The sequence below is a fragment of the Cyanistes caeruleus genome, chromosome 5, assembly GCF_971803275.1.
Source record: "Cyanistes caeruleus chromosome 5, bCyaCae1.hap1.1, whole genome shotgun sequence".
NCBI lineage: Eukaryota > Metazoa > Chordata > Aves > Passeriformes > Paridae > Cyanistes > Cyanistes caeruleus.
Genome location: NC_141705.1, coordinates 48,591,087 through 48,615,545, shown reverse-complemented (window position 1 = coordinate 48,615,545; position 24,459 = coordinate 48,591,087). Strand labels below are relative to the sequence as shown.

General features: G+C 40.7%; 1 protein-coding gene and 1 long non-coding RNA gene across 5 annotated transcripts in view; one reads left to right on the top strand and one right to left on the bottom strand.

The window, feature by feature from the left end:
- NFKB1 (nuclear factor kappa B subunit 1) overlaps positions 1-24,459 on the top strand; it is a 57,707-nt gene that overhangs the window by 31,442 nt on the left and 1,806 nt on the right. For 2 of the 4 annotated variants that reach the window (XM_086888343.1, XM_086888344.1), the window contains exons 8-23: positions 393-551; positions 2,161-2,265; positions 4,109-4,200; positions 4,801-4,939; positions 7,372-7,494; positions 8,418-8,507; positions 9,399-9,596; positions 12,717-12,858; positions 15,963-16,077; positions 18,031-18,232; positions 19,935-20,104; positions 20,919-21,021; positions 21,912-22,027; positions 22,878-22,944; positions 23,268-23,440; positions 23,573-23,747. In XM_086888343.1, the coding sequence (XP_086744469.1) occupies positions 393-551; positions 2,161-2,265; positions 4,109-4,200; positions 4,801-4,939; positions 7,372-7,494; positions 8,418-8,507; positions 9,399-9,596; positions 12,717-12,858; positions 15,963-16,077; positions 18,031-18,232; positions 19,935-20,104; positions 20,919-21,021; positions 21,912-22,027; positions 22,878-22,944; positions 23,268-23,440; positions 23,573-23,747 (2,169 nt within the window). The remainder of the gene's footprint in view (positions 1-392; positions 552-2,160; positions 2,266-4,108; positions 4,201-4,800; positions 4,940-7,371; positions 7,495-8,417; positions 8,508-9,398; positions 9,597-12,716; positions 12,859-15,962; positions 16,078-18,030; positions 18,233-19,934; positions 20,105-20,918; positions 21,022-21,911; positions 22,028-22,877; positions 22,945-23,267; positions 23,441-23,572; positions 23,748-24,459) is intronic. The other 2 variants (XM_086888345.1, XM_086888346.1) reach the window with 1 other exon arrangement.
- Positions 8,922-16,386, bottom strand: LOC147653094 (uncharacterized). Its single transcript, XR_015286673.1, has 3 exons — positions 16,250-16,386; positions 10,604-10,707; positions 8,922-9,043 (listed from the first exon to the last, which is right to left on the bottom strand). It is a non-coding gene; the product is annotated as an uncharacterized LOC147653094 (long non-coding RNA).

Here is a 24,459-nt window from a genome sequence, read left to right as displayed (position 1 = left end):
TGTGTTGCTTTTACATACTGTATAGAGGGGCCAGCTGTCTTCTTACCACTCTTAACACCAGGAATTCTGGTGTCCTTAGGGGTGGCCTTCATCCTTTTCACAACCTTTATAAATTGAGAGCAGAAAATAATAATTTTCTGTCTGTCTTTAAATTATATAACTTAAATAAGAGCTGATGCACAAACTGCAAGATGAACACAGTATAATTTGAACAGCTGCTCCACTTTGAAAGGGAACAGCAGCTTTCCACTTAGAAAGGGAAAACCCAGTGGATGCTAAATGTAACAGAAGACATTTCCTCACTATCCAGGCCTTTGGATGTTTGTTTGTTCTCTCTGTTTTGTTAAGGATGCCCTACCCTTTGTGTTAATTCCACTGTCTGTCAATTCCAGAACGGGAGAGAGAAATCATCCGCCAGGCAGCCATACAGCAGACCAAGGAAATGGATCTCAGCGTGGTGAGGCTCATGTTCACAGCCTTTCTTCCCGACAGCAACGGCAGCTTCACACGGAAACTCGATCCCGTTATATCAGATGCGATATATGACAGCAGTAAGTATATTTGGCTTTAATTACTTTTTTAATAAGGGACAGGCTATTGTACACACAGAAATGACAGGTAGTTACAGACTTACCTAGTCCTGCCTGCCTGGTATTTGATGAATAGCAAATAAGTAGCCCATGGATGATTAGCCCCATGTCTGTCCAAGTACATACAGTATCATTCTGGTTTAAATAGATGGTGGATGTAAGCCATAGAGGAAGATTTTATTTTGCTGTCAGCATGTTTTATCCTGCCACTTTTATTATAAGGATTTTGTAAGATCTTGTTATATCCATAGGAAGGGTTTGAATTTTACAGTTTTCAGTTGCTTTCTGTGACAAAGCAGAAACCTACACGTGACCTACACGAGATGTGAGGAAAAAACTTACTTTGCCTCTATCTTTGTTGAGAATTTGACACCTTTCAGTTTTGCAGACCATCCGCTTATCCATATTTTAAAAGATAACGCAACCAGAGTTCTCCATCCATTTCCTTTAGATCTGTCAGTATTTTTTAGAGCATTCCTGTGTCTTTTTTCTAAGAGAATTTTTTCGCTTTGTGTTTTCCCCTGTACTTTTAAATTATACTGACTCATCTTATTTGAACCCTTTCTGCTGCCTGAGTTTTCCTTCCCAAGGCTGTGGATTCCCATGCTCTTGATAGTCATTCTGTAATGACTCAGAAAAAGTACCTTTTTTTTTCCATTTGTGCACCAGTCATGTCTATATTATTGCTTTTTAAGGACAAAGTCTAGATCAAAAGGTATTAAATGCAACTGTTCTACTATAGTCTGTGCCTTGCTGTTAGCTGGCAAATGTAATGAGGTCAAAAATTTTGTCCTAAACTAAAGAGACAAACAAAGGGGACATTTTGTATGCATGTTTCTGTCAGATACTAGTTTCTGATCTCCCAAAGTGAATTCTTGATTGCTAATTTCAGAAGATTTTTCTTGGGTTTTGTTTGGGGATTTCTTGAATACTTCATTGGCACCATTCAAGCCTTCGCAGGACAGACAGAACTTGGGGTGGCATAACTTACCTGTCACAGCTGCTTTCACTTCCCAGATGAGAGTTCTGTCTTGAGGGCCAATAGTTGTCTGTTGATGTCTCTACTAGGATCTGCGGAGGTGGGCTTTTTTATCACTGTCCAGTACACTGGCCAAAACCTGTCTTTCAAGTAATGCTTTCAAGTAAGCCACATTGTAAAGCAAAGCACTGAAGATAGAGACAAATAGGAAACAGCTCTCAAGAGTGTCACTCTGTCAGAAACCAGGGAGGAAAAAATTACATTCTTTTGTATGGCCCTGTTGTCATAAAATGAGTACTAGTACAGGGTGCTGGATGCAGTTTGCTGCTGGGTTACCTTGCTAGTGCAGTAATTATGCTGCAATGGCTGGGACCTTCTTTTGTAGTTCAGTCAGTGCTTAGAAGATATGATTGTCTTTCATATGAAAAGCCCTTGATTTGCTTATGTTTTAAAAAACACAGACAAATTCAGGTAGGTTGTATTGGAAGCTTGTCTTTCTATTGCATTTCTGTGTGTTGTTCTTGATTTGGTTTAAGTCCTAAATCTGTTACAAAAAGTAAGTAAGATTTTTTTCATCTTCCCTTTCAATAGAAGCTCCCAATGCCTCCAACCTAAAAATTGTAAGAATGGACAGAACAGCAGGGTGCGTGACGGGAGGGGAAGAAATTTACCTGCTCTGTGACAAGGTTCAGAAAGGTAAGAGTCACGAGTATTGTCAGGCACACCAGGGAGTTCATCTGGAGTACACATGAAGCCTGCTGTGCTGTTGTTAGTGTTACCCCACTCTGATAGTGCAGCAGGATTTGTAAGCACTCGGGCTTTCTGGAAGTCAAAGCAGCAGTCCAGAGATTTAATAAGTCAAAAGTCTATTGCAAAGCAAATTCAGCTTCTCTTGCCTCCAGAGGGACCCTGTGATCAACTTTGTTGTTTTCAAGTTTCTACCCTTCTTCTTCTGGAATTTTGGGGAGTGGGGAGTACTGGGTGATGTTTGACTCCATTAAGTAACACCTGCTCTGAATTATTCTAAAATTTCTGATTTATTATTAATTTCCTGATTGTAGAGGGTAAGTATGAGTATTCTCTGCTAACCATGGATGGGAGCTTAATGTGTTCAGCACTGCTGCTAATAACTTTATTTTTATGTATGTGCTTATGGTAGAGGTTACTCAGTGTAAACAGATACTTCTCACAGGTTCATTTTCAATCTCTGGTCATGGCTTTGAATGTGTGAGAATTCAGCAGTGTGGATTAGGATACTTTTGGGTTTTTATTGGAAGATAATGGCTAACTGTGGTTGGTTATATGTAGGTTAAGTAAAAAGAAAAAAGATGGGAGTGATGGGAGTCCTTTGTATTTTTCAGCTACAAGTACTTGGGACACCCTGGTATAGATCACATGGTAGAGTGGGTGCCCTGTTCTCATCTGTTTGGAATCAGTCTCTGCACATGTTGTTAAAACCACTGACATTTTCTGTTGGTGCAGGCTGTCCTTTTCCATCTCTCTTTCTTGTAAATGCCCTTTGACCGCTTAGGGAAGAGATAAAGCTCTGGGGGCTTTCAGGGACTTTGAAAGAACTATTTTCCTTTAATAGTGCATCTACGCTCTGCCATCAGGAGGACTGAGATAAAACATAACTCTTACGCACAAAATAAATAAATAAATGTCTGACTCAGTGGAAGCCCTGAGGTGGGGTTTCCCCTCAGCCAGATTGGGGTTTCCCCTGACCTCACTGCCTTCAGAAACCTCCTGCCTGAAGGAACTTGAGCATGCAGGACAGCAGGACTGGAAGTGATGGTTCACAGTCTTGAGACTAGCAGGTGGGGGGCCAGGGGAAGCAGTCTGTCTACCACAGAGGCCTGTCCTGCATCAGTCGGCTTTTTCTACTTTTTTTCACTGGGAGTGCTGTGGAAGAATTTACTAGTGGGATGCTTTTCCTAAAAATATAAATAAATAAATACAAAGAGAATGAAAGAAAATTTGTTGAGAGGAGCAGAAGCCAAATGCCGTGTTTCTGTGCCATTTGGAGGGTGAAGGATCCCTGCTGACACGCTGCTGGCTCACACCCCGGACGTCTCTGAGCTGCAGCTCCACCGTGGCACTCTGCCAGCAGCAAGCGGAACTTGAACTGTGGCACTTCAGGTTTTGCTACAGTTTTTTGAACTGAAACTGTTTGAGGAGAGAGGGTGGTTTCTACATTTCACGCTTCAAGTTCTCCCCTCCTTACATGTTTGTTCCAAATAAGGCTCCTCGGGAATGTTTTACAACCCTAGAATTAGGAAGATGATGTGAACCTAGTTCTCTTTTTACAGCTCAGTAAATAGCAACTGCAGTGAACTCATTTGGATTAGGCTGATGTAAACTTGATGTTGAAAATGAGTTATTTCTGCTGTTTTGACAAACCAGATAAAGGTAATTGATGTATCGTGTAGTATTTACATCCAGGCAAAAAGTAACCATGTTGATTTTTATCTGAAATAACCTTAGCCAAAGGTTAAACAAATGCACAAACATCCCAGAGTGTTTATTTTATCCTTTGCAGACGATATTCAAATACGTTTCTATGAAGAGGATGAGAATGGTGGTATGTGGGAAGGCTTTGGAGATTTTTCTCCTACGGATGTACACAGACAGGTAAGTAACAGAGCACAGTAACAAAACAGAGTAACAGAATCATTTGTTAATGATTCTCCCATTTCTGTAAGCTAGGATTATATTATAGTCTGTAAATTATGTAAAAGCATCTGTATCCTGTACTGACCTCCTCTTTGGTTCGTTGCTGCCTAATAATAATAAAAACTTAAGCGTTCCTTAAAGACATCTGTTAAGTAACTAGGAATACAGTGCAAGGAAATTAGGAGAAGGCCCCATTGCTTTAACATGCACCCCCTGTAAATTGGGATAGGATATATAAACAGCTCTGAGAGCTTTTGTGAGCACACTGAGAAACCTACAGAAGAGATGCTAAAGGATGAGGAGACGAACAGTGCAGTCACATATGGGATGTGGTGGCACTTAGCATGGCAGTTCTGTCTTTCCCAAAAGGCTTTAGGAATCAATCTCTGAAATGAAACTGAAAACTACAATGGAAATTTATTGTTGTAACAGTCCTTTGCTCTGAACTTTTGCCACCCAAGCCCTAAACCAATGCCTTCAAAATAGCTCATATGTAATAGCCAAGTTGTCAAAAGCCATGTTCTGTGATAGATATGCTTATCTTTGTTTCCCTCACAGTTTGCTATTGTGTTCAAAACACCCAAGTACCGAGATGTCAATATCACAAAGCCAGCATCTGTATTTGTACAACTGCGTAGGAAATCTGATCTAGAAACAAGTGAACCAAAGCCTTTTCTCTACTATCCGGAAATCAAAGGTAACTTATTAAACCCATTTTATAGATTGGGAGTGGAAACTGTAGGGTCCCTAGGAATGTTTTTAATAAGATAGAACTGGTTGGGTGAGGAATTTTTTGTTTTAGTTGTCATTTTTAGAAAATATATTTGCCTCCTTGTTTTGGGCAGAGTCAATATGCAATGTGGTAGGTTTACAGTGGGTTTTGTAGGTGGTGATGTAGGACGGGTAGGCAGTAAATCCATGTGTGTTTTCCAAGAGAGGCTTGTTCCTTGCAGATTCCTTATATGTATGCATGCCTGTCCATACAGTAGATGGCACTCTTCCTCTGAGTTTCTGCCAAATAATAACTGAAGAGATTTTACTGTTAGTACTTTCAGATGAAACCCTAAACCAAAACCTGTTTGGTGCCTGGTGGAAAAGGTTCACATTTGCAGTTCTTACCTTTTAAGATTGTGCCGGTGTCACTGATGTTTCCAAATTTTCCAATTGCCTGTACAAGTTAAGTAAGCCCAAGACATTTCTTGTGAGAGCAGGAAAAGTGCTGGTTCAGTCTCTTGTTTAAAATTTTAGTTGCTTAGCAGAAGTAGAATAGTTAGTATTGGACCTGCTTTCTAAATTATCAGTGAAAAGAAGTCTAATCAGCAGATCTGTACCCTTTGAAGCCTGCATTTGAAATGTTTGACAGGAATGGCATTGGCAGTCATGGTTTTAAATACCAATAATGTTGATGATATGGAAATGCCTTGAGGCTCAAGTCATAATTGGTGTTTAATTGTATTAAGATTATCTTTCTGCTTAGCAGCTTACCTGCCTGCAGGTTACGCTAGTGAATTCTAATCTTGAATGTTTTCTGTGCCTAAGGTAGAGCTGTATTGAGATAAATTCCCTGTCAAAGTTTCTAAAATAAATGTGTATTAGTGGTGAGAGACTCAGGATAGCTGAGGAGATGGTGGTCCAAGTGAGTCTACTTCACAACTGTTGAAATAAAATAACAGAAAGCATCAATTCACAAAAGCTTCCAGAGCTGCCAGAGGATTTCTTCTTGGTAATGATTTCAGGAACCTCTTGCACAAATGTTAAGGGAAGTGTTCAGCTGCAGAGCCAAGTTGCCAGATTTGAATCAAGCCTCTTTTATGTGCCTCTTAATCAAGTAAAATTCATTCAACGTCATGTGCATTTTCAGATTCCCTATACAACCTCATCATAAAATTACCATTTAGGAACTATATTTTTCCCTTGTTGCAAATGTTCCCACAAATTTAGACACATGTATGGATTTTTTTGTGTTTCTCTGGCTAGATTGCTCTCTCGAGTTTTCTCTCCTCGTCAGTGTGAGTATGCCTGATGTGTGCATGCATTCATACTTACACATCATGTGTACCTGGAAACAATACACGTGGCTTTGTCAGTGTACTGTCTCATGTATTCAGCTGTCTCATCTGATGCACTGACTGATGTGCCTGTGCATGAAATTTCTTTTTGTTTTATGGCTGTTGAAAACTACTAGATGGTTTAATAAACAAATGATATTTTGTTCTTTTCTAAACAGTTCTACTGGATTTTAACCTATATAATGTTTGTATCCCTATTTTTGTAGCTCTTGTCGTGACATTTCACTTTCCCTAGTCATTGGGATAGTCCTTTTAAATCTTTGTATTTTGCTTTCCAGGGGGACTAAGTCTTACTTTGTAGTTACATTATAAAATAAATTTAGGTTGTTTTTTTTTTCCCCTCCTGCTACCCAGCATGGTTTGACAGTAATATGTCCCTGCCTGAAAAAAGTTGTCTTTGTTCTAGTGGCTGTTACGGTATTTTAAGTAAATCATTTCAAGCAAGCATGGTTTTCACCATTTCTTGCCATGTCTTAAACAAAAGTTCAAAGGGTACTGCAGGTACTCTCACGGCTGAAACTCGTAAGTGCCTTGTAATCCTCTGATAAGGCTCCATTTCTGAAGTATATTTGCTTGGAAGAAGAGCCTGTATTTATATTCCCCAAAGTCAAATTTTCTTCAACAAATGTGGGGTTTGGAGCACTTTTGCTGATTCATGACTTAACTTAGACATTGAAGAATTTCTGGACCACTGATCTCTAGGGCTCTAAGTACATGAGACACTGCTGAAGGAAGCTCTGAGCCCCCCAGGACATCTCTGCATGTGTATTCCCCTGACTCTGAGCAAAGGCAATGATGCAGCTGAAGAGGCCAAGCAGGTCCAAGCGATGCTGCTGGTCTGACTGGGGACTTGGCACTGGCTTGTTTCTCAGAGGAATTCTCTCTGCTCCAATATATACAAAGATTTTCTGCTATTTAGAGCTTGAGGAAAGTTGTCTTCTACTACATTCTGCATTTTCCTTTATGAACTAGTAACTGTAGTGATGCTTTCTGTATGTAAACCCTGCGCTGTGTCTGGCCACCAGCAGATTGACTCCCTATTCTGTTCCTTCTATCCCAGATAAGGAAGAAGTGCAAAGGAAACGACAGAAGCTCATGCCCAACTTCTCTGATGGCTATGGTGGAGGCAGTGGCACTGGAGGTGGTGGCATGTATGGAGGGGCAGGTGGTGGTGCTGGCTCTGGTAAGGCAGCAGTTCTGGGCAAAGAGGGAAAAGGGTTCTACTTTGAGAGCAGGATGGATGTTTATGCTGAGTTTTAAAATGTAAGGAGGATTTTGTCTCCTAGGCTTATTCTGTTGCTTTTATTCTACTGTTACTCAATTCAATCAAGCATCTCCTCATTCTAAACACTTCATCATCCAATTTGCCTTCCCACTTTGGAAGCTTTGTTGCTTCCTAGGGCCTTTGCGGCACTGAAATTCATGAGACAGCTCAGTTAACTATCATTTTGTGTGTCTGAAATTAAACAGGTTCTGAATTGTTTCTTGGACCATGAGTGGAATTTGGAAAATTGATCCTGTTAGTGCAAAGAACTGTTAAAAAATTGGAGATACTCTTTAGTAAATTTTCTGCTGTGCTCTGGTGAAGTCAGAGTATATCTGATATGCAGGATGATGAGAGCATTGCTTTGATTCTTGCAGTGGAGCATTAAAAACCTATAGGTCAAGAAATGTCACCTGAACCACAGCCCTTTTTGAGAGCAGGGAATAGAGCAGCAGTTTGCAAATTGCTACATGTGTTGCTGGCAGCATATGTATAGCATAACACCAGAATACAAATGTGTTGTAATCACAAAGATTCAAAAGCACAGAGGCACCTTGTGATGTCTCAGTTGATTTTTAGAGGAAAGATATAACGATATTACATTTGCATGGTGTTATGGATGTTGGGATAGAGTGTCACTAGCCAACCAGCTAGAATTTCTTTGGATTTTTGAAGGGGTAGAGGAGAGCTCACCTTTAGCCTGGAAAATTAATTGGATGGAATAAAGCCGAAGGCATGCAGAAAACAAAAACTTGGTTCATTAGGTTCAGTGTTCTTCTAGATGGTGTTCTCATTGTTTAAGGATGTAATTTATTAATTATTAATCTTTTTCCTTTCTTTAGGGTTCAGTTTTCCTTCATATGGATACTCTGCTTTTGGAGGGATGCATTTCCATCCTGGCACAACCAAGTCCAATGCTGGCATGAAACATGGTAACACCATAAACGTCTTTCTTCCAACAGTTGAATTGAGTTTGACTTGTATTTTCTTCTACAGTATGAGCCAAAGTGTCAGGCAGGTCAGTGGATGGCAGGTCACAGCATGCTGGAGAGGGCCTTTTCCTGAACCTTTGCAGAAAGGTTCAGGAAAAGGCAGAAGGGTTTGCGTAGCTTATACTTCCCTGCTTCTCTTTTTTCCTCTCTAAGTGTACTTCCTTCTTACTGTGCAGTCCTGAGAAGCAGTCACCAAAACCCCTCCATGTGCTTCTATATTCAGTGTATTGTTTCAAGCAACATCCCTCTTGCTTGCTTGAATGCGCTGATTACAGATGACCCAAGGACTGGACCACAGAAAATATATCTTCCTTTGTTGTTGCCACAGTCTGGTACTACCCCATAGCCCAGAGAAATCAATGGAAAATATTAAGTTAATAATAAGGACACTCTTGGCTTCCTAAAATAGGAAGGTAATTTCAGATGTATGTGTTGATTACTTTGTAGATATTTCCAAAGTCTCAGGGATGAATCTGCTGTTAGGAAAAAAAAAAAAGTGTCTGAGTAACTCTGCTAGATTTTGTGTGAGTACGTCAGACTTACATTCTGGTACCATGAAAAAAGAGATAAATCTGCTGTTATATATACAAGTTTATTTCTAAAATAGAGACTGTCAAAAACTTAACATCACTTTAGAGCAGGTCACATCACTGTGTCTGTCCATGTGTGTTAGCATCTGGAATATTATAATTCATGAGTTTAGTGATAACTTTTACAGGGAAGTAAATTTTTGTATTCATTTTTCAGCGTTTGGTTTTGTCTAGTTGAGTTTCATCATTTGTATTAAAAAAAGCAACAGTACTGGACATTAATGATTCTTCTCTTTGTTAGAAGCTCTATCAAACTGCACAGCTGGACAAGACAGAAAGAGCTGTGATAAACAAAGTGACGAATGGGACATGAAAGGTGATGTGAAGGTGGAAACCCTGGAGAGGACTGAGTGCACAGTGTCTGCTGTAAATGAGAAAAAGGAGGATTCTGTTTTTTCCTGTAAAACTGAAGTAAGGGAAGCAGATTGCAGGTGGCAGGGTAAGTGAGCAAGTGACTGTATTTAGGGTAAATCAAACTGCAGTACTGCAGAGCAAACATTAAAGGTTTGGAAACTCCAAAAATGTCTGCTTGCTGTTTTCACAACATGGTAATGCCTCCTGGAGGAAAGAGGAGGGATTCCATTCCCCAAGAGCTAAGGGACCTCCTCACACCTAGTTCTGTAGATAACTTTCCACCTTTGTACTGCCACTGGACACTTGAGCTCCTGCTTGTCATGCAAGGAGATAAGACAGCTTTGCCTGCTGGGCATGTTTAACACTGCCTTTGAATAAACCTGTGTGAGGAAGGAACACTTTGAGCAGTGAAGGCACAGGGAATATAACTCAGCAGTTCACTTGGCCTTTTTTTATTGATATTTGAGAGACTTTAATGGATGAGCTAATTGATGTTGATATGACATGCAGCAGGTCTTCCCTGCAATTCAGCTGAATTGCATACAAAGTAGCATTAAAAGTTTGAATTTAAAATGTAAAGGTACCTGTTTCCATTTGGCAAACACACAGTAAAATAACTGCAGTAGCAATGTGTTACACACCAAACTAATGCCTAGAAATTTGTGCTTTTTATGTATTTTTCATATATTTGTAGCTTTGTAGATCATTAATATGTGGTTATATAGTTCCTGGTATTTTTTCTACCCTTTCTAGATTTTAGAGTAATAAGCTAACCTGCTAACACACTCCTGAAATACTGTTTAGTCTTATTTTCAAGTAGAGGACCTACAAGAATAACATTTTTTTTCCCAATCAGAATCTTAGAAGACATAACAAGAAGTGGGGCAAAGAAGCCTTGGACCACCTCCAGCGGGGCAGTACCTGGGGGAAATATTACCTAACCAACTGCTCTCCTAATTGGACAATGTTTGTTAGATAGAATAATTTATTACATTTACAAAAACTGTAGAAATCTGTCACTGGGTGTGCCCGTAGTTTGTAACTATGGACACACCTCGAAGCTTCTAATGAAGAGCTGCTTTTTTATCTTACCTTTTAGTACTGTTGCAAGGGGTTTTGTCTCCTTATTTCAGGCAAAAAAACAAAAGGAGGAGGAAGGCAAGAGTAGTCATCAGAACTGGTTTATCAGCAGAGTTCTAGAATATATAAAGACTACGAATCACCCAAAATTTCCCAGACAGCAAGATGTGCATTTCCTGGATTGTTTTTTTTTAAACAGTTGCTGGACACTTTTTAAAGGATTTGAGTAATCATGCTTAGCATAATATAAAAAAAAAAAAACAGTACTTGGACTAGAGAGACATGGTAGTGGTAGGAATTGAGCACAAAGGAATTTCTTGGTTCTGGTTTTTACCAAGTGCAACATGATCTAGACCACTTTTGTTATTCCCTGGATCAGGGAGAGAGCACATTATCTTGTGTGTGTCAGCCCTGTCTGACACTTGCTATTAACAGTATTAGAAGCTGTGACTTGGGAATCCAAAGTGGCACAGGAAATGGGCTGTAGTTGTAAACACCTCCAAGGTGTAGCTTCTTTGATCTGAGAATGGATGGTGCTCTTGAGAAAAGCTGAAGCAACCTGCTGTTTGCCTTTCCAATTGTGCTCAATCCCATGACTGGTTCAGAGAACAAAATCTTGTGCTGATATGAAGAAATAATAATGTCAATTTAGCTGTCATGAAGGAGGTAAACAATTCATGTCTGAAGTGCTTACCTGTTTTCCAAGCAATTAATATTGTAGGCAGGAAGTTGACTTTTTTTTTTCCTGTTGTAATGGTATGAAAGGAGGCAATTTCTAACTCCTGATTATACAAAGAATTGGTGCAGACAAACTGGCTCTATAAAGTAGCTACTGCAGGCTAGATCATTTAGGTATAGACTTAAATATGCATGTAATATTTTGAAGGGCATCTTTCCCATGTATTTGATGTGGAAAACCAGGGAGTTTCAATATCCAGTTCTCTATCTTTGGAAATGTGTATAACAAGAAAAGACTGAATTGCTTAACACCCTTTACCCTGAATATAACACATTTAGTGTTAAGAGACAAATAGCAAATATAATTCCAGGCACACATTAGAGCAGCCACAGGGATGTACTGGCCAGAACAATGGATAGCTGATTAAGTCTTTGCCTTACAGCAATGAGGTGTTCGTGTTGATCAGGGATACACTTCTGACCTGTCTAAATGCCTGGTTTTGTGTAGCTGGAAATCCTGGCTATTGTCTCCCCTTGTGTGCTTTAAATGACACAGTCTGTTGTACTTGTTTGCACTTTGTAATTCCCAACCTTACGAGGTTTTATAGAAACATGAAGTTGTTCAGAATACAGGCTGGTTTCAGATGATACTGCTTCACAGGATGACCCTGTAGTTTCAGAGCTCATCTGTTTCATTTTCACTAGGTTCTTGCTGATACAGAACCACTGGTATTGACAAAGCAGCTAGAGTTACTCTTTTCCACAAATTAGTTTCTTTTCTCCTCTTTCTCCCTTTTTGCCTCCCCACCACGCCAACTTCTGCTTTTTGAAATCCCAGTGGCTGACCATTTTTATAATTCTAAAATCTATTCTAAATCTATTTGTATCTAAGGATACGAATACTAAGCATTGTAAAAAGTGAAACGTTTTAAACAGGACAGACTGTGCTGCTGCTGTAAAGCAGGCTAGACTGCATGATTTGAGTCAGAGGAGTGTAAAGCCCTGCATTTATTCCACAGTTTTTCTCTGAGCTTCTCTGCAATATTTGATGGGTCCCTTAGGCTTCCTGTGCCTCAGCTTCCTCAAGGCAAAACTACTCGGACCTGCAAGTTCCAGGTCCAAGTTCTGCTCCTTTTGTCTCATTACACACAACTGCACATCAGTGCTGTTAATTCAGTACCAGTCAAACCAGAGGGAGCTTCCAGATTTGACTGTTCTCAGGGTTCCTGCTGCCTGAATGCTCAGCATGCCCCTAGTTTTCCTTCCCAGGCATTCCTTTCCTCCGTCCTTAAGTCTTAGAAGTAATTAGCTACCATCTCAGTGAAGCAGTGAAAAATGTTTGGTGGTTTGCACTTTGTTCCTCTGTGACAGCACAAATGCCTGTCAAAAGTAGGTGGTGTTCCAGGGAAAACAATCAAGCTGATGAATAGGAAACTTTGTGTTGCAGATGCTCTGTTCCTGGAGAAGGCCATGCAGCTTGCCAGGCGCCATTGCAACGCTCTCTTTGATTATGCTGTAACCGGAGATGTGAAGATGCTGCTGGCACCTCAGCGCCATCTCACCGCTGTCCAGGATGATAATGGGGACAAGTGAGTTGACCACACTGCACTTGCTGGGTTGAAACCAATGGGTGTGAAGGCAGAACAGTGTAGTCAGTTTGTTCTGTCCCTAATGGGTGCCAATCACTGTTGGTACCACTGCTCTAATCAAATAAATATCGCTCTTCTTTCTGCTGTCTGGTACAGCTGTGATTTAGATACTTTTGTTTCATTTGCAAAGAAGTCATGTACACCATAAAATTCATTGATCCAGTACCTGTCAGAAAGTAATCTGGTCATTGAGGGTATGATGAGCACGTTGTGAATTTGAGTTTCTTTGCCCTTTTTTATTTAAAATCTTGACCGGGTGGTGTATGGGGATTCTCAGCTTGCTGCTGAAGGAGAGTGCCCTTAAGTCCTTAAGGTCTTCACAGGATGCTCCAAGTAAGAGGTTCACCAGGAGATGTAGAAACAATAGCTGGAGGGTCCATAATGCATTTCTCCCACTGACACCAAGCTCTTTCCAGAGGAAAGCAATAGCAAAACTATTTGCTCTTGCTTATGTCTATACTGTACTGTTGTCTTCCAAGGGATTGCAGTGATGTTTGCGGCAGACTTGGCTGCTAATATTTGCATACCAGTCCTTCAATAGTGTGAGCTGGAGTGGAAATCCGCTTTGTTCCTCTGCAGCCATGCAGATTCTGTGGAACTTGGAGTGAAATACTGTGAGGAACTAATGATCAGTAGTTATGTAACATTAAATTCAGCAGAAGGGGCTCTGAACAAATGCAAAGATAATCTCTTGAATAAATGAAACTATCACATCCTCACTTTTTAGCTGGCAGGTCCTGTGCAATCACCTACTTTTCCTTCAGTTGTAGTGTTTTGAACAGTAGAAGCCAGATAAGTCTCAAGGTGCCCAGCCAGAAGGAAAATTTCAAGTGACTGAGACCTGTATCCCACTGTTCAAGTACTCTGAGAGAGGTTACTACTTTCACTCCATTTTCAGTGAAAATAGGCCTCAGATTACAGAATCACAGATTCTGATCATCAGAGAGAGCTATTTTACTAGCTTTGCTTTCCAACTGTAAACCTAATATCTACTTCGAGACAAGCAGGAATCTGAACAAGGTGGGAGCTAGCAACAACATCTGCAAGTGCTATGGACAGTACAGCTTTTGTGTTAAAAAAAAAGAAGGGGGATTGTTAGAGCAATATTGAGCAAGTGGGATCTGCATTTGAATATCAAGAAGGTGCTCCTCAGATTTGGACTTGCAGGGCATTTTCACTAAGTTAAAATACTTCTTAGAATGATGATAAATAGTTGTTTTCTTGCTGCATCAAGAAATACCTGCAAGTAGGTGAGGCTTAAGTTCACGCTGCCTTTCTCCTGAGATGGATTTATTGTGAGCATAATATACATCTGTATTACTTCACAATCTTTTAACAAAATAAAGCTTTGGTGATTGTCTTCCAGGTCTCTTGAGAAGAAAAAGATCAAAATTAAGTAATAAATTGCCCTGATTTTCACTTTAATTATTAAAATTATATGGCAACTAGGAAGTTTTTGCTTAAGCCTTTCAAAAACCTTTGCTGTAAACAATTTAGGGCTTTGAGACAGAACCCAGCAACCTGTGATTAGTGCATATTTACAGTGGACACTCAGTTGTTACTGAGTTGGCTGTGACTGTATTTATACCAGTACCACTGCTCCGTAGATATCTGATGGCTCTACAGTGGTGCTCAAATGCATTTTTTCATGTGGGAATGTTTAAGAAATGGAAGTGACCTTTTGTGGTCTAGTCAGCAGCATCACATCTAATGGAAAGGTAAAATTAAACTAGTTGCTGCTGAAACGAGAACTAAAAGCAGTAGAAGAACAAATGTGTTTCTTTAGTGAGATTTGGAAATAAAATGTCAGCATGATACAGAGAATAATAAAAAGCATCTATCAGAGCAGAGGAACAGCACTTTTCCATTAATGGTGGGACTGTTTGCACAGCACAGGGGAGTTGAAGGAGGGAAGGTGCCATGTGGCAGGGGCAGTATAAAGAATCAATAAAAAACACCCTTTAAGGATGAGTTTGGTTTGTAGATTCTTTTTCTCTTTTTTAAAATATCTTCTAGTTTTGACTGCTCTCCGTCTCAATTTCAGGATGATTCCTTGCCCTGAATGGCATGGAATTTCTTTTTATTTTTCTGTCAAAAGGGCAAATCTGAGACTGTTCAGGTATTTCTGGAGTGGTGTAACAGACAGACCACATGTCCTGTGACAATATATTGTGTCAGCAGCAACTTGCTAAAGAGATGAATCTAGAAGTTGGCCAGCATCTGCCAACAAAGCGCTTGGCAGGATATGAGGATATGTTTCAACACAAAGGGCATGATTTTCAAATGAAGGCCTAAGGTAGCAAGGCAAATGGAGCTCTGTGGGACAGGGATGATGGAATTCACAACCTGGTTTTCCTGATGCCATGTTGCATATCCAGCCACTCAGGCTGGTGGTGAGGGACCTGCCTCTGGAGAAGAGCACAGGAAGGGCCATTAGACCCAGTAGAAATGTCTTGCTATGCAGTCACTCATGTCTCAAAACAGGTGCTTTTTTGGCATGGCGCCTCTGGGCACTGCTGCAGATCCTGTGGTTGTTAGTCACTGGGCCTGAGTCCTTACTCATTTTTCTGTTTGAAAACGAAATAAAGAAAAACCCACAGATCTGGGGAAACCCCCAAGGGAAAATCTGCTTTGGTAGCAGAGAGGCTTGTGGAAATTCTGCAGGAAGGTTTTCACAGTAAGAAGTGTTTATCTGCTGCATAATTCAAAATATGAGAAAACAGCAAACCAGAGAATCTGAGGATTTCTGAAACAATTGTTTTGTGACAGACATTTCGTATATTAGCCTAGTAGTAAAGTTGGCTGAGGGCCAACAGAAGCCATCCTGAGTTTGCTTTTGTGATTGAAGGGTTAAACAGTTACCTTCTGACCTGCTTTTTTTAGCGATTGGATTAATTTTAGATGTTGGTACTTAGTGCTGGAATCATTACCTCTAATAGCCAAGTGTTTTTATCAGAATGCAGTCAGAACACAGCAAAACCTTGAAACTTTCGTAATAAATTTGAAAACTGTGAATTTGTTAATCTGGTTTTTGTTTGTTTCAGTGTCCTTCATTTAGCAATTATCCACCTTCATACTGAGCTGGTGAAAGACCTCTTGGAAGTGATGCCCAATTTGAATTACAATGATATCATTAACATGAGAAATGACCTCTATCAGGTGAGCAGTTGTGGGGGTGTAAGAGTTGCTGATTGTTCAGCCCATAAAAAAGAAGTTGCACAACTTGCTGTCTGTGGGAAGAGATCAGACTGATGGAAGCAAGTTTAGAAACAAGGATATATTGGATGGTTTTGGAGGAAAGAAAGCATGTTTTCATTGGTTTAGTACATACCTCTCCTGGACGGTAACAGAAACGTCTCCGTGGGTTAACTGGAACAGGCCAAAAAGAGTAAATTCTGCAGTTCATGGCTTCGGTATCTGGCTTCTCTGTTACTAAGCCAGAGGTATGGATTACAGTGTGCCAGCTCCAGGCTCCTCTGACCTTTCTGACACTGGTTAACTTGGGATCATGAGTCAGTTCCTGCGTCATCAGTTATTTGTAGGCACATATGGAAGCTATAATAACCTATGCCCTTCCTACAGCCCACGTTGTATTTGTGCTTATCACGTGAGCACCAAGATTTCCCTTTCATTTCTTCAGTAACTGAGAAAAGCCCATCCCCTTGTCTTTTACCTAGGAGGAAAAGAACTGCAAGGTACAGTTCTGTCTCCTCAACTATAGTCTGGCCTGTTTGTATTGTAACTCAAGTTTTAAAAAGAGCTGTGGGAACCTGCATGGAAAAGAATCTGTTTTAAAGAGATTGTGCATGCCATTGAGCAGCACTCTGACACTTGTGTCATTTGTTTTGCTGTGAACAGTAAAGGCAGGTTTTAATTCGGTACAGGTAGTTCCAGAAATATATTTTGACTTCTTTGTTTTCCTTCACATTTCTATGTTCTTATAAAGCAAGTTTGAAATGTGGAAGCTGCCAAAAGTAAGAAGATTCTGAATTGAATTCTCTTCCCTGTGTTTAACAGAAACAAGAAGCAGAGCTGGGCTCTACACAGGAAATTAATCCCTGGCTACCAGAACCTCTACAGCTCTTCCTACCTTCAACTTAAACCTTAAGCCATTGATGGAAGAGAATGTAGGCTTGGGCTAGAATTTTCCTTCTCTATACATATTCTGAAAGCTGACATGTACCTTATAGATGCAGTAATTAATTGCAAATGTGTTCACAGATCTATTGACAAATACAAGATTACTGTGCAGAGCTGGAATTAAGTCCTTCTTTAAAGTCCTCTGTCAGTATAATCTAGATATGGAATCTTACTCAATTTTTAAATTATTTTAGTATTGGAAATACCATTTCCCAGACCTCATTAGAATGCTTAATGTTTAAATACATGCATGTGTATGTTCTGTGTGATGCTGCTCAGAACTGACAAGAATGCTGCAACCAACATTTGGAAGGTTCCAAAATCTCTCAGACTGAGCATTGCTCGGTGCTGCAGGTGCACAAAAATGGGGAATGTGCAAATGGGATTAGCTAGTTCAACACACAAGGCATAAATGCATAATTGTTCTGCAGTTTGACAAGTGCACAGAACTGCAGGATTTTCTTCTTTTCTCTGCAGCCATTTTGAGGGCTAAGGAATTCCTATGCCCATGGCTGCAAATCTCTGATTCAGGAGCAAAATGAGAGCATGGTTCATTGCTAAAGGATCTGAGTAGGTCCTGGAAAGCACACTGTGGCATGAACTTGGTGATGGGGCAGCTGTGGAAGCTGGTTTGCAGTGTGGGGCACAGGGATTATCTCATTTCCCAAGTCCCTTGCACTGCAATGCTCAAATAGCCAGGTCAGTGCCCTGGGTTATAGAGTAGGCAACATCTTTGTTCCTCCCAAAGTCCAACTGCTGACATTGGCAAGGCAGCTTTTATTTCCAGTAAGTAGAAACCCTATTTGTAGTATTCAGTGGAAAAGAAGTTACACCACTCCAAAGCCAACAAACTAAAAGTTTGCATATGTGTACAATCTTCTCATGCTAAGAGCTTTTATGGGTTTCAGAGATTTCTGTACAAGTGATGTAGCTATTGCTTATCTTCTCATGGCTTGCTTCTGTCACTTGCAGACGCCCCTGCACCTGGCAGTAATCACAAAGCAGGCAAAGGTGGTGGAAGACTTGCTAAAGGCTGGAGCAGATGTCAGCCTTCTGGATCGCCACGGCAATTCTGTCTTACATTTAGCTGCTACTGAAGGAGATGACAAGATTTTGAGTCTACTCCTCAAGCATGAGAAGGTATCTCCGATGGTCAACCTCCCCAATGGTGAAGGTATGGAAAGATAATGGCTGTATTTAACACTCCCCTGCTAGAAAAACACACCACAATTCCTGCCAACACTGTGTTGCTACACAGGTAGATACAGACCCTGAAAATAACATCTTTCCCCATTTTGCGTATGCTGTCCTTGGTTTTTATTTGCCTGCAGGCACAGATGAGAGAACACAGGTGTGTCAGTTTTCTGGTTATACAGAACAGAAAGATTGGTAATGGTCACATGACAGAGTATGGATTTGAATTTTTGTCACTGTACATTCTCTTCAATGTCACAGAACCTCAAGCACTGTGTTTGTCTTGTTCCTTATGCCACCTTTGGTTTTGAACAAAAATCCCCCCAGAAGAAAATGTTTCCTCCTGTCTAGTGAATGAAATTCCCTTAAAAATAGCTTCTGGACTAGTACTGAGTTTCATATCTGGTACTTTGTGACCATACAGAATTAGAGCCTGTAAAATAACCACAAAGAGACAATTCTCCCATTTTTCAGTGCACAGGGGACTTCAATTGAGTACTCCTGCTCTAATAGATTGTAAAATGTCTGACCTAAAATTGTCATTATGGATTCAGAAAACTGTGTTCAATTCTTCAGAGAGAGGATTTTTTGGTTGGGTTTTGGTTGGTTTTTAAATAAAAGGCTTTATTATCTTTCTGGTGTAGGTATTCTTGAGGTGTGAGGTCACTCACCTTACAGAAAGATCATACTAAAATATACCAGTTAACTCTTCAGACCATTTTCTAGAAGAGGTGATCAGTGGCAGATGGGGCCAGTATGGGGTATCTACTTGTTAGTACCAACATCCAGATTTTCTTTTTAAGACTATTCTCTTGTGGCAAAAAAGATGCTGTAGGTGAGCTCTGTAGTTCCTGCCTTCTGTTCCACCTTGTAATCTGATTTTCTTTTTTTTTTTTTCTTGCATGGTTTTGACTCTCCAAGTTCCATTTTATGCACAAAGAACATATTTATTAACACCATTAACTTCATCCTGAGCCTCCTCCTGGAGTATTCCCTTGGGGTCAGGGGCTCCCAACATAAATATGGAGGACATGGCTTCTTGGAGCAGGGCCAGAGGAGGATGAGAAGATGCTCACAAGGCTATAATACCTCTCCTGTGCAGACAGGCTGGGAGAGCTGGGGGTGCTCAGCCTGGAGAAGAAAAAAGCTCCAAGGAGACCTTACAGCACCTTCTAGTACCTAAAGGGGGCCTACAGGAAAGCTGGGGAGAGGTGTTTTATGAGGACATTTAGGGATAGGACAAGGGAGAATGGCTTTAAACTGACAAAGGGTGGGTTTAGATTAGATATAAGACAGAAATGCCTCACTTTGAGGATGGAACTGTGAGGATGATGAGACACTAGAACAGGTTGCCCAGACAAGTTGTGGATGCCTCATTCCTAAAAGTAGTTTCAAGGCCAGGCTGGATGGGTCTTTGAGCAGCTTGGTCTGGTGGAAGGTATCCCTGCCCACAGTAGGAGTGGGGTGGAACTAGATGATCTTTGAGGTCCTTTCCAACCCAAATAAGTCTGTGATTCTGTCATCTTTTAGTGCATAAGCAGGCAAAATATGTTATTTCTGCTCATGTAACTACAGTTACTGTAACTCATTTTACAATTTTCTCACTTTGAAACTCATTACTCTGACATTTCTGAATTTTACAAATATTAATGCAGATGATGGATGGGTTTTGTTTTGTGTAGGTCTCAGTGCAATTCACATGGTGGTGATGGCAAATAGCATGTCCTGCCTCAAACAGCTGATTGCTGCTGGAGTTAACGTCAATGCTCAGGAACAAAAATCTGGACGAACTGCATTGCATCTGGCTGTTGAACAAGAGAACATCCCCTTGGCAGGCTGCCTTTTGCTTGAGGTAAGGGCAGAATTTTTCTTCCAGGTCTTTTCAATTACACATTTAAAAGCTGTTGGCAATCCTTGAGTGCTTCAGAAAAACAGAAGGGGGGAGGTTCCTGTTTATTGTCTAGATTACTTGAACTGGTATAACGGCAAAGCTACTGGTAACGTTACTGTTTTGTTCACTGCTGGTGAAGCTTTTGCCTTGAGGCATTTAGAGTTTGTGATCCTAACCTGACTGCATATGCCATGTATAATTTGCACTGACTAATCCTGGCAGACCATGAACAAGTTCATCCCTTCTTCTGTGTGAAGTGCAACATGTATAGAGACGTGGACAGAGATGTAGTTGTGTAATCTATAAATATTTGTCTCATCCTAACACCTTGATCCTGGTATCCTTAATTCTACACCCCCCAGCTGGCTGTGTAGCTTTCTTCTGTGTTCATGCAGGGATGTGCCACCAGCCTGGCTGCTCTTTTGATGAGCAACAGGAGGGCAGGATTCTGTGCACACCACATAGACTTCAAAGGCTACAAGCAATCAGATGGCAGAACTTTTACAGGGGATGCAAAGCGGCTTTTATCTACCTGACCTATTTGGAGATACACACTGTGCATCCTGCTCTAACACTGGAGCACACTACCATCCTGTGCATGCAGACAGTTGTAGTTACTTTCTAATTCCTTCTTTTCAGGCAACAATTAGAGATTTTATGCAACCAGGCATAGACTGGTGCTTATTTGCACAGTAGTTGTGTTTATGCTGGCATGAGCCTCTGCAGCTGCATTGTACAGATTTCTTTTCTTTTTTGCCATTCAATAATAACTTAGGGTGATGCAGATGTGGACAGCACTACATATGATGGGACAACTCCACTTCACATAGCAGCTGGAAGGGGCTCAACAAAATTGGCAGCAGTTCTCAAAGCAGCAGGTATGGAAATAGATCTTTGCTGAAGACTTTTCTTACACGATGACAATTCAAGTTAGAAGGCTGCAAGCAGAAAAGAATGTGCCAGTGAACTTGTTTAATGGGTTGGAGGAAGTCAGATGTTAAAAGCAAGAAGGCCTGAATTTCCTCAGAAAGTCCTGCTCTGAAGTGCTATACTAATCACTCTTCAGCACCATCTAATGGCTAGAAAGGCAAATTATCTTGGTCAAAAAGAAAAAATCTCATGAGGACTTTGGGAAATTTTATGAGTATCTCTTGTAGCTGAAGAAGTGGAGGTTCTTTTCATGTATCTGGAATAAGTGTTGGACTGCTTCAGAAGCCAAAAGCCAAGTAAAAAATGCCATCACTGAAGCATGAGTTTATTAGTGTCTCCTACTGCTGTCACTTTGGAAGGATTAGGTTGGAGTATTTATTGGAACATTTTGTCAATTGTATTTAAACCTAATTTTTGTCTTTTGAAACAGAAACTCAAGCCTCCCATTGTTGAGTCTGTCTACTTGGTCATTTAAAAACACCCACACTTTCTCTGACACTCTAAAAAGCAGCACCACACCATCCCTTCATCACATGCATGCTGTGCTGTGTGAGGGGAGATGGGACTGGAAGTCAGCTGATACAAACAGAGCTCTTTCTTTGGGCCCTAAGGCTCGCCAGTTTTTTTCCCCTTATAATGGAAAGTAGCATTGTGCAGAGATGTGATAGCATTTAAATGTAATTGATAAAAAGAGCTACTTGCTAGCTTAATATGAAATATTATTTACCTGGAGTAGCTAAATTAGCTGATTTGCGATTCAGTACATAGATTGCATATTTTAAATATTATTGAGAAGCAACTTGAAGCCCTTCCCTGCCCCGCCCAACTTGTTTTTTAGGTGCAAATCCTCATATTGAGAACTTTGAGCCATTGTTTGATCTAGATGATGTGAAAGGTGATGATGAAGGGATTGTGCCTGGAACAACACCACTGGATATGGCAGCCAACAGTGAGGTATGTGGTCTGTTTTCTCTTTTAGTTTTTTTGCTGCTTTTTTTTTCTTAATTAAAAGGGATAGTTCAGCTCTCTCAGCCAACTCCTTTCACTGCATCCAAAATTATTTCAATTAATTAGTCTAATTTGCCATCAAAAATTAACATTAAAAATTAAATTATTAAAAATTAATTCAGCCATAAACCCCCCCTGATGAAACAGCACTGGAAGAAAGCTCCACTGAACTGACTAATGCTGCTGAACAGAAATGACCAGGCAGTTCTTCAAGTAGCTGCACTACAGTCTTCAGTGTGGGAAAGTATTTAGCTGGGTGGGTAGCTTATGTTTGAAGGCCAGTTCTCCAGTGAGTTTCTTTGCTGAGTGTTCTTCAGAATTGCAGCCTGTGTGTGATGAGAAAATTCACTCCTGCATTCTACCCAAGCAGTGATTAAGCTGATTATTGTGCATTTGGCTTGGTGTGAGTGCAAAGGATAAGCAGTCAGCATCTCTAATCATCTGGAGCTGGGGAGTGGTACCAGTCTTAGGTGAAAATCTAACCCAGGCTTTGTTTAAAATGACTAATTTCAGACAGACAGCAGCTCCTTGCTTAGCCACTGCTACTGCCATTTATTTACTGCCAAGACTTCCTCTGTGTCTTCAAAATAGTTGCCAGATGACACAGTTTAAAATAAAGGGAGCTTAACTTCTCAAAATTTCTCCCTAAAGTTTGGCATAGGCTTTCTACACTATCCTTAGTCATACTGAGCCTGGGAGAGGAAAAAAATGCTGATTTACAGATGGAATTAGGGTTTTATATAATACTGCTGAAACTTCATGGACACTAGATACTGACTTTAATGTATTCTCTTAGGTGTATGACATACTAAATGGCAAACCCTACGAGTCAGCAGAGGTTTTGGAGGACTTACTCACACAAGGTAACACCTATAAAGACTTGACAATATCCCTCTAGTAATTGAGTACTGAAACCATACTGGCAGAACACACTGCCCTACAGCAGCTTGTAACTGAGCTGGTGAGAGAAGAGAGGTGCCCTCCCACCCCCTCACTCACAGAATGAGCATGATTCCCTTAAGATGTCTCAAGGACAAGGAGTACATTTACAGTATTGTAGCAATACATTTGTAAATGCTGGGATTGGACTCTCAAATAGTCTTCAGTTTGGCTTTGTTTCTGCTTAAAAATGAACTGGTGTATGGTTTGTATAAATAATAAACTAATATATTTCTCTGTTCCCCAGGACATTTGAGAGAGCTGAATGAGAATTCCAAGATGCAGCTTTACAAACTATTGGAATTGCCTGATCCAACCAAAAACTGGTCCACCCTAGCACAAAAATTGGGTCTTGGCATACTTAATAATGCCTTCAGGTTGAGCCCTTCCCCATCGAAGACTCTGCTGGATAACTATGAGGTAATGTGCTGTAACAGGTGATACAGAACATTCATACACGCAGAGAACCTTGAGAGCACACAGTGAGACAGTGCAGCCCTGCAGTTTTAGCCAGCCTGGATGATGGTGAGTATCTGATGTCTGCCCTTTCAGGTTTCTGGTGGTACAGTTCAAGAGCTGATCACTGCTTTGAGACAGATGGATCATACAGAAGCCATAGAAATAATTCAGGAAGCACTATCCATCTCACACAGACCATCTCCCCTGGAGGACAGTACAGCAAAAGCTCTTCCATCATCACTGCTCACCTTTGCAAACGGAGAGACAGGTAAAATTGACAGCAAAATATAAAGAGCTTTATTTTAGATTTTTTTTCGATTCTCCCTCCCCACTCTATCTAGGACTGCTGATAGATTGCATGCCTTCTTGCACACGCTGTTCTACCTGCTTACTGGTTTCAGAAATATTTTACTACAGTGTGACCCATCTCATCATAGGCATCTGCTAGGCACAGGAGAGGAAAACTGGACCATTTGAATCAGCATGCCTGCAGCACAATATTCATTATACTACTTCCCTTTGCTAAAACCATACATCTGCCATTTGCCTTGGTAATGCCTTGGATGTGCTGGGAATATAGGGAATTATCTCCTAGGTGTACACAAGTGCCATTAGCTTTTGGCTTCCTCCCCACTCCCCTCTCCCCATCACTGGATAAACAAAAATATTTTGGGCTCCTAAACTTCTCATTAAGACTTCAGTATTAAATTTCTCCTTCCACAAAGTGTAGCGCTCTAAAACGGCTCAGTGTTCTGTAGGCAAAGAAACTGGGGATAGCTTAGGTTACACAGGACCTCGAGCTGTGCTCAGAGCAGGGCCAGTGGAACATGACATGAGGTTGCCCATGTTATGTCCCGTTGAGTTCTGAGCATCTTCAGTGATGGAGGTCCTGCAGTGGTTTTGGGCAGGAAAATCTACTAAGAGAAAAAGAGAGGTTGTGAGAAGTTTGTCATCAGGGGCTGTTCAGTCATTGCCTGGCT